The sequence below is a fragment of the Athene cunicularia genome (genome assembly GCF_003259725.1).
Source record: "Athene cunicularia isolate RWA chromosome 2 unlocalized genomic scaffold, athCun1 chr2_part1, whole genome shotgun sequence".
NCBI classification, from domain to species: domain Eukaryota; kingdom Metazoa; phylum Chordata; class Aves; order Strigiformes; family Strigidae; genus Athene; species Athene cunicularia.
Window position 1 is genome coordinate 152,057,555 of NW_020799095.1, and position 9,596 is coordinate 152,067,150.

At 47.8% G+C, this 9,596-nt stretch overlaps 1 protein-coding gene across 1 annotated transcript; it reads right to left on the reverse strand.

Moving 5' to 3' along the window:
• Nucleotides 1-2,808: 2,808 nt before the first annotated feature.
• On the reverse strand, nt 2,809-9,070 carry ARC (activity regulated cytoskeleton associated protein). The gene is made up of 3 exons (XM_026843558.1): nt 5,759-9,070; nt 5,005-5,174; nt 2,809-4,633 (listed from the first exon to the last, which is right to left on the reverse strand). Exon 1 carries the CDS (start codon nt 8,537-8,539, stop codon nt 7,325-7,327), a length of 1,215 nt encoding a protein of 404 aa, XP_026699359.1. The 5' UTR covers nt 8,540-9,070; the 3' UTR covers nt 2,809-4,633; nt 5,005-5,174; nt 5,759-7,324.
• Nucleotides 9,071-9,596: the final 526 nt, after the last annotated feature.

A 9,596-nucleotide genomic window follows, 5' to 3' on the forward strand; every position in this document is an offset into this window, starting at 1 on the left:
AGGGGTAAGATTGAAAAACAGAGACAATCACTTCAACTTTCAGAAATGGGATCCTAAAAATTCCTAAATGTAGCCTAAGAAGTAATGAAAATGCTTGACCTTACGACAATTATAATTTTTTTTTTTTCACCTAAAACAGGTTTGCTGAATTGAGCCTGATTTTCCACATACCAATCCTCCTTTTAATTTGTAATGATTAGATATTAGCTGTAAAAAAAAACATGTCGCCTGCCTGCAATTTGTACTTAGTACTAACTGATATCTGTGGAAATAGGTCTAAGATCAGATCCTACTCCATAGCGAGCACCCACAGCTCACCAGAGCATGGTATCGACGTGATAAGTGGACCCATTACAGCCGATTGTGTCAATACGGAAAGTTTCACAGCCTCCCTAATTACACATTGCTTTGCTGGAAAAAGTGGCTCCAGGGGAGCAGTTAAGCTGTGCACAAACACATGCCTGCCTGAAAAGTCAATAAATATGATTTATATGACTGACCGGTGCAATCACTTTGATTAAAAAAAAAAAGAAGGAGATAGAAGGAAGACCAAAAAAAAAAAAAAGACAACAAATATTTAATATATGAATGTAATATTCTGAGAAGGTCCATCTTAGCACTTTCTTTAAGCTGTCCTGAATAAGCAAATTAAAGAGCTCATCAGTATAGCCATGATAAAGAGAGAAGGAAAAAAAAAAAACCTGTATCAAGTAAGTGTGAAATAACGATTTTTCTCTCAATTATCTAAGTGCTTGACCCCACATGCCTTCTCCACCAGTGGAAGGATGCTTGTGAATATCTCCGCATTTTGGATCACGCCCCAGAAATCACAGGAATGGCTCCTACTTTGATTGTGGAGGGGCTTTCAACTACTCTGAGGCAGCTAATCCATCACTGGGCTATATCTATCCCAGGTGACTCCCTACTGATGGAGCCAGGAGCAGTAATAAGGCATTTCTTCATTAAATGAAGGTATACAGGCCCAGTGAGTCTCTAGAGATTTTCATCCAGAACTGTCAGAAGAAAGTAAATAACAGTTATTAGATTCAAATCTGGAAAGCTCTGGAATAAAATTGGAAACCTGACAAGTTTATCAGTCACGGTCAGGCGTTTCCCAGGCTCAGCTCCCTCTCCCACCACCCTCAGCAGGGCATCCCCATCCCGTCCATCTTCCCCCACCGTGACTTGGCCATCAGTCTCCCCTCACCTCTCCACACCAACCTCTCACTGCTCCTTCTCTCCTTGCCCCCAGACCTCCTCCACCGAAGCAACCACTGCTCTTGTATCACGGAAGCTGTGGGAATGGGCTGTGTGGGGATGGATGATGATGAGGACTGATTTTTCTCTTTATAACCTTTTTAAAATTTTAATTCCCACAGTGTACAGTGGAGTTCTGCCCCCCTCTGCTGGAAGAGCTCAGCACCTCCAGCTGAGCAGCTCTTGCTTTTCGCTCTGCAAGGCATCGGGTTGGTCCTTGCAGGAGACCCAGCCCTTTGGCCATGTCCATAGACCGTGCAAAGTCTAACTCCGCTCTCCTGACCAGCTTTTCCTACACTGTCCCAGGATGGGTTGACACTGGCTGCACTCCTGGTGCTGGTTTGTCCCCTCAATGCTTGTTTTTCACTTCTTCACCGATGCCAATAGTTAAGGACTCAAAGGCAGACTTCAGCTGTGGACCCAAATGGCCTCTTCAAAGTTTCTTTCTCATTCTTCGTAAGAGTTTGTGGTTAAATGAGCTGTAAAGACCTGAAGACCCAAGGTTTAACAAATGTTCTTTAGGCATCTTTGGCCATCAGATCATGTTCTGCCTTTCCAATCCGAGCTCAAAAGGGAATATTTGGGAAGTTCATTTGGCAATGCCCATTTAGTGCCTGTTGTGAAAGGAATGAGTCCATTTGTTTCTCCAGCTGACCCACCCAAGTGTACATTACCAGCTGCATCACAAACCATCCTCCCCGGAGAAAGATCAGGGACAAGCAGAGCATGGGGGCTAAATCGACCTGAGTGCAAAAGCTTTTCAGAAGAGGAGGGATTTGCAGAGGCAGAGCAGGGTCCTCTATCCCCATGGACTGAAGGTCTCTGGGGACAGAACTTTGAGCCCAGCCTATTGCAAAAAGACCCATTTCAATTTATAACCCTCTGAGCTACATCCCCTGCTATGTTCCCTTCCTCCAGCCCCGATGACCCAGGGGTGTTTCATAGGCAATGAACCCAACGAGCAGAGAATAACCCTGATGCAGAGGAATGCATCAGGCAGCAAAACACCGGCCCGATAGTAGCTCCTGGGCCTCTGTCCTGCTGAGTGCTGGCTCTGCTGACTGCTGAAGTCTCTTAGGGTATCAAACAGAGCTGATTCACGCTTAGTGATTTCTTTATCTTGCCCTGACTTGCCTCAGCTCTTTTGCATAATGCAAATTACCCCTCAAGCATGAGTGGGAAAGTGATTGCCCTCTGTTTCAATAGCCTTTCTCTCAGCTGTCCCCAGCAAGAGCCCTGTGCAATCCACAGTCCCACAAGCAGCTATTTCTCCCAGTCTCATGGGCTACATTTGACTCAGTCTGAGATTCTAAACAACCCCCTTAAAACACCTCCATATTTTCTATATCCAAACCCTTTTCTTCAAAGGCCCAACACATTTCATTTTTATGTCAATCAATCACCAGATTTTGCTGAGAAGGAAGATTTCATGACTCAAATAAGCCCAAATGGCTGACAAGACCAAATCTTCAGAGGGCAATAGATACTTGAGTCTCCCATGAAGTAAGGCAGAAAAAACAGAAAGCAAGGCACAAAGCAATTGAAGCAGATATTTCAAAGTTTTATTGTATAAATCTACAAAAGGCTTTGCTACAATAGCAAATAGAGTGTAGCACAATTCTATTGACAGGTTCTAGTGGCTTGGTGTGATCCTGTAACTCCAACACGACACGTGAAGAATAAACTGCCTGATACAGTTAGATCTAGGGCAAGTGATGTCGGCTTACAAAGACCTTTTGGCTTCAACCCCTATAACCTGTAGTGATTCAATGTCTTTGCCTTTTGTACAAGGTTGTTTGAATTAATAATATCTCTAGTAAAAATAAAAACTCTAAAGTAGTTTTGTCAGAGTCAAATGTAAAATTGCCTAAGGAAAAAAAAAAAAAAAAAAAAAAAAAAAAAATATCCAGTGGCTGAAATCTGCTAAAATTTCACAGAGACAACACATACACGCTTCTTCATTCACGTGATTCCGCCCCAGGAAAATAAACTACCAGTCCTTCCTGGAGAGGCTGGTAATATAAACCAGGGTGCTACAAGTAAAGCTCCAGTCTGCCAGGAGCAATAATTGAAATAAAATCAGTCCAGGAGATTCAGTTCTGCACACTCCAAAAAGTCAGCTGAAAATTTATAAATCTCAGGACCAAATGACCAAGAAGCACAGACGGGCTAATTCATTAAAAAGGCAGGAATGTCTATGGAAAAAATAAAATGCCTATTGAGGCAGTCAAGTCCCCTTAAAAGGGACTGTGGGAATTAAGCACCTCCAAATGAAGCATCACTTTGACCTTGAGATGATGCCTGTGAAGTCTGCCTTCACACGGGTTTACATAATTTTCCAGTCCTGGACGTTTTTGCTGAACATTGTTGGAATGCACATTAGGTCCCATTGGCTTAGTTCAAATGCAACAAAACAGCACGGAATTTAGTTAAGTGGATTCGATTGCTCAACATACAAACACCCACACTCACACACACACACACACACACACACACGCACACCAGGGACAGTTGGCTCTGGAAGAGAGAGGAACCAACCGGACCTCTTCAGCTGAGATGTGAACCAAACCTGTCTTGTTCAACGCACTCCAGCTTTTGTCTTTTGCGAACCTTTTGCGCTCCCTGGGTCTGGATGGAAACAGTCACGCCAAAGCCAGCACAAGAACCCCAGTTCTTGCAGTAACTCTGGCCCATGCAGATCCAGGAGGCGCCTGCTGTCTCACAAGACTCTCCTTTCTGGGCAAGACAGCTGGCCCAGTTGTGCAGGCTCAAGCAGTTCAGACAAGCATCTGGACCGCGGGATGCTTCTCCGAACCTCCAGAGCCCTTTGAGGTTTGAAACTGATACCCGCATGAAATGAAGCTACCCTCAACTCAGGAAAAATGAGTTACAGCATTAAAAGCATGGAGGGTTCATAGCCTAGGTAGGGTCAGTCATTTGGCAGAGTTAATCAGGAAAGGGTTTGGTTTTTTTAACCAGTAACCTAGAGAAGATGTCTTTAGGCGAGTCCCAGTGGCCCCAGATTGCAGAGTTATGGTATCATCTCAACAGACAGTCAGTACAAGCCTAGCATCCTTGCTGTCCCCAAAGCCCAGACTTGGTTCTTCTCTTCTGCCTCTCAGTTTCTTTTTTTTCATTCTCGACACTTTCTTCTGTGCTTGGAGCACCTGGACCAGCTCAGGCTTTTCTTTGTCCTGTTGTGAGTGACTTCCCCCTTTCATTCTGGCTCTCAGCACCTTGAACACAGCATTGCAGCGCGTGGGAGGCTCTTTGGTGCATGATTTGCCCTCTGTCTTCCTGCAGCACTTGCTTCTCCCCTGGGAAAGCAGGAGTCTTGGACACAGAGAAGGAAACTCAGCAACAGCAGCAGGTATGTCTGTAAAAGAAAAAAAAAAATGTAGCAGCTCCGGCTAGATACCTACAGGGTGGAGTACAGGGGATTTCTCAGGAGATGGGGTTAAATTCAGCTGTGCCTGGAGGTATTGGTGCCTGAGCATTTGCCAGGGGTTCAGCAGAAAGGTCTGATGGTATGATGTGCCCTGTCCCCAGCACAATAATCACTGGGGCTGGTGCTTGGGTTCCTACATCAAGAAGCTGAAATCCCACCTATCTGGTGGTGCCAGTCTCTTGCAATCATCAGGGCTGAGGTCTCCAGACAGATATTTGCACCTGGACTATTCAATATCTCGGGCCAGGGCACTGGGGAGGTTAAGAAAGGCCCACAAGGGTAAGATGAGAGGTAATTACCTGTGCCAGTCTTTCCTTCAGACAGTGCATCTGGCAGCCGGTGGCTGGGGATCCTGATAGCAGGTCTGATGTTGAAACCTTGAGTTTGAAGCTTTTTTCTCTTTGGCTTTCCTTCCAAATCTTGAGCACTGTGAAGTGATTCCTTCTCAGAGGAGGATCTGAGTGAGTCACTGTAACCAAGAGAAGATAACGCTTGCAGTGCACGGCCAGCTCATCCTCAGCAGTGACACCCACTCCCCCACCACTCATCCCAGGTCATTAGTGAGAAACGCTCCCTTCTCCCTGCAGACACAGCTGCTGCCAAACTAACTCGCTCTGAACGAGCGTGCGAAGCGCCCCCCACCATTCCTGAGACCAACTCACTTTTAGCAAGGGTGCAGAGAGGACACGCATCTCCTCTGAGCTGTGAATGGGCCTGTGATGATTTGTCATAGCTGGGGACTCAAGTCCAGAGCTTCATGGGGCATGTCCCTGAGCTGGGCTAACGAAGAAGCTTCCCATTTCCTCCCCATATTAACCAGAAAGTGCAAGATACTGTCCTGTTTGGAAACTTTCCCCACTCACTGTCCTTTATTTCCCTTTGGGTGGCCCTCCCTTCCCCTTTCTCCCAACCCTAATCTGTCACTTACAATGCTTCATGTACCATTTCAGATTTTTTTTTTTTTTAATCCCAGTGCAAGGTTCTTACTGGATAGGCTATGGTTAATTTAGGTCTGAGGAGTGCAGAGAAGAGAATATCAGAGAGTTGCCTTACCTTCAGTCTCTTGGAAGGAGGCACACCAAAGGTCTTCCAAGCCACCAATGCCATGTGTCACTGCTGCCGTAGTGCCAGGAGCATTCCAGGGGCGCTCCTGTTGCTGCATCCCTGCTGCATCTCTTGAGGAGGTCTTGCTTATTTGGGCTGGTGGTGAATGCAGCTGATGCTCAAGATGTGTCCAGCTTCAAGAAGCTTTGAAGAGCCAAACTTCCTGAATATGCCCCGCGGCAGTTTCATCTCAAAGCAAGAGACTCTCGTGAGCCAAAGCAAGGTGAATGCTGAGCATTACTGTCTCAACATGGAAAATGTCACAGAGTCCAAGTCTCTCTCCATCCACAGCAACATGCTGTAGAAAGTTCTTTGTGAACAGACAGCACTCTGTCCTCCGGTGCTCCGGGACAGGGGTGCCAGGCTTTCCAAGGGCGTTTTGAGTCTGTCTGTGTGAGCAGAAACTCTGTGTTGTGATGCACAGGCTGAAACTGTGCTGGGACACACATCTCCTCTCTTCACTTCTTTTTGCTTTTACATGGCAAAAACTCTTGTTGTCTCCACACATCAGCATGGACTCAATTTGCTGCTCTGGGGATATTTTGCTCTGGATTTAGGGTGTGTTTGTTTGTTTCATTCAAAAGATAAGGATTTATTCCCCCTACCTCCCCCCCGCCCTCTCAAAATAGCTCTAGTGCCTTCCCTCTTCACCTTGACACCCTCTCTTCTCTGAAAGGAAGCAGACTGCCCCTTCAATAAATGAGCTCAGAAATTAATTTGAAACTCTGTTTCCTGTTGAATGCACAGTATAATGTGCAGAGAAAGGGTGAAATTTGCCTCTGCACTGCAGTGACCTTGATTGGAGTAAGCAGAAACTAACACAATAAGTAACCAGTTAAGAGCCTCTTGAGAGGAAAAACATTAAAGCAGGTATTAGGTGCAGTGAAATGAAAAGCACTAAAAATAATCCAGATTCTTAATGTTGTCAGTTCCTGAAGTCATAGGATTTCTTTTTGAAAAAAAAAAAAAAAATTATTTAATCCTTTGGAGCAAGTAAGTACATGAGATTGCCAAGTGAACAGAAGCCAGTGTTAAATCAGAAACGGGCAAGGGTCAAAAGAAAGATGTCTCCTTAGGACAGGGAGAGCTCTTCAGAAGAGGGAGGAGAGAAGGAGGAGAGATCCAGATGGGTAGGAACCCTCAGCCAATTGCTGAACTCGTATGGAGTCCTTGAAAGCCACCAGTGCTAAGCGGCTGCCTCTGAAGTCGGGAATTGTCTCTAGTTTCTTGTCAGGGAATCTCATAAAATTGTCCGTTCCCCACAGTGGTGCAAGCAGTATCTCCAGCACCACCGTATTGCATGGCTCAGGTGAGGTGGGCAACCGCAACCTAAGGTGCCTCTCCCCCATTGCCTCCCTCCCCCCACAAGCAAAGTTAATTCCTCTGCTCTGGGCTGTTGGACTGAGCACACCTCATGTCTCGTCTCAGCTAGAACCTCTCTCCAAGGAGAAGCTTCCTAAATATGCCCCCTTCTCCCTTTCATGTAACCCAGACCGCTGCCTCCCTTGGACGAGCTCATATGACAGTAGCTGGTGGGCTAGGGGGCTCAGGTTGAGTGCCGTTGCTCGGCACAGGACTAGCCGTGGTTGAAGGAGGCACGCTCTCCACAGAATCTCCCGATTGCATCTCAGGGGTCCTCTGTGGGCTGGGCTCCTCAGAGTGGTCCATGTTGCCTTGGACTTCCTTCCCTCTTTGGATCAGCTGCTCTAAGGTCTTGGGCAAGGGATAGCTCAAGAAGCGTTTCAGTTTGGGCTGGAGGGTGCCTACCACGTACTGGATAATTTCCTCCTCATCTGCATCGACATAGAGGGTCTGGTACAAGTCTCTCTTGCGCCAAAGGAACTGGTCCAAGGGTTCCCCCTCTTTCTGGGGCAAATCCAGCTCCCTTTTGATAGCATCCCTAGTCAGAGTGCCCTCGCTGTACTGCAGGAACTCCTTCTTAAACTCAACCCAGTTCTTGACAGAGTCCTGCTTGTATTCCCACCACTTTTTAGCCGGGCCGTTCATGTGGTTTTGGATTTGGGACAGCCAGTACTCCTCTGTTCCACCCACCTGCTTTAAGTATTCCTCCAAGTGGCTCAAGAACTCCCGGGGATCCTCAAAGACCTGAGTCTCCACTGGGGAGGCTGGAGCATCCTCCGACACAGAGACCCACTGGTAGGAATCGTGGGCCTGGGGGATGCTGGGCACCTCCCCAGGAGGAGGGGTCAGCGCATACATCTGGCTCATATCAAGGGCATAGTCATAAATCTCCCCCTCACTTGGCCTTATCTCTGGGCCTCCCACCCCAACGGACACAGTCTGCTTGCCATGCTCCCCAGGGCAATATTTGCCTCCCATGGACTCCAGACGGTCGGCCCATTTCTCCAGGCGGAAGAAGACCTCCTTCCAAACATTCATCTCTCTCTTGACCCACCTCTCCAGATGGGCAATGGTCTCCTGGCATCTGGCCAGACAGGCCTTGATGGACTTCTTCCATCTTTGGTTATCAGTTGGGACATGGTCCTCTAAGTTATTCTCTAACTTCCCCACCGATTTCTGCAAGCCTTTCAGCTCGCGCTCCACCTGCTTGGAGACCTCAGACAGGAGGTGCCGGTGGGTCCTCCTGACATGCTCCAGCATTTCTGCCCTGCATTTCCCTATCTGCAGGATCACATTGGGCTTGTTGGCAACTCCACGGTGCCCCTGGAAGGAGTGGATGCCCGCATTGGTGACATTATCCAGCTGCATGGCTCCGACCGTGCGAGTGCCAAACACAGAGAGAACTGGGTTGTAAGCCCTGGCGCTAGACCTGGCTCTCAGAAACCCCACTGCAACACTTCCCAAATTGCACACAGACACTTTTAAACCCCCCCTCAAAGGACTTTTGGACACAAACACAACCAAATCAGATATCACCGCAGAGCGAGCTGTTCGGTCCCCGTGGATCCCAGAGAGAGTTGTAGGCAAATTTCTCCTGGTGCCCAGCTGGAAATGCCGCTCTCAGGTGCTCAGGGTCTCCCAGAGAGAGTCAGGATCCTCCAGGAACAAGGAGAGGAGTTGGCTAAGACGTCCAGCCCCACACGCGTGCCCGCTACCTGCTCAATCCGGAGCTGAGAATCTTGAATGGTGGAGAGTCCCCGCTGGAGGCAAAAACACACAGAGATGCACAGAGAAGCTGGAAGCTGCTGCAAAAATCCCGGTGATTTCTCCTCTGGTAAACTTGGTGAGTCAAAAAACGCTTTCACTAGAGATGCAAAGAGCTGCTTCTCTTCCCTGTCTGAACTGCACTAGTCCAGGCTCTTCCATCTACTTATACCCCACACAGCTCAACATGTGGGTGGTGCCCTGCCTCCTCTCGCACTCTCAGCACAGCGTTCATTGGAGGAAAAGCGAGGCTGGTGTCTGTGGCAACCCAGATCTTGGCAGCCTCCCCTCGCTTCCCACCCCCTCGCACACGCCCCCAGACTCGACGCGAGAAGCACTTGAAAGGTGCTGGAGACAGTTGGATAGATGGATGAGTAATCGCACCTTCCGCCTTTCAGATTGCAGGAAAAATACTTATTCATTCCACAACTATTTACTCAGCAAGGTCATCATTAGCATGCTTCCCCTGGCAGGACTCGCAGAGGGGGAGATGAGGAGGAATGCAGTGTGTCACACCAAGACAGACACCCACGGGCCCCCACACACCCTCACATGCACACGCACACACACCGTGCGAGCTCACTCCTAATGGAAATGCTTGGAAATGGTGGTAAATCAGCAGGGGAAAAAAAAAAAAAAAAAAAAAAAAAAAAAAAAAAAA

What these genes read in the sequence shown, in the direction of transcription:
- ARC (XM_026843558.1), bottom strand. Translation starts at nt 8,539, where the DNA reads ATGCAGCTGGATAATGTCACCAATGCGGGCATCCACTCCTTCCAGGGG.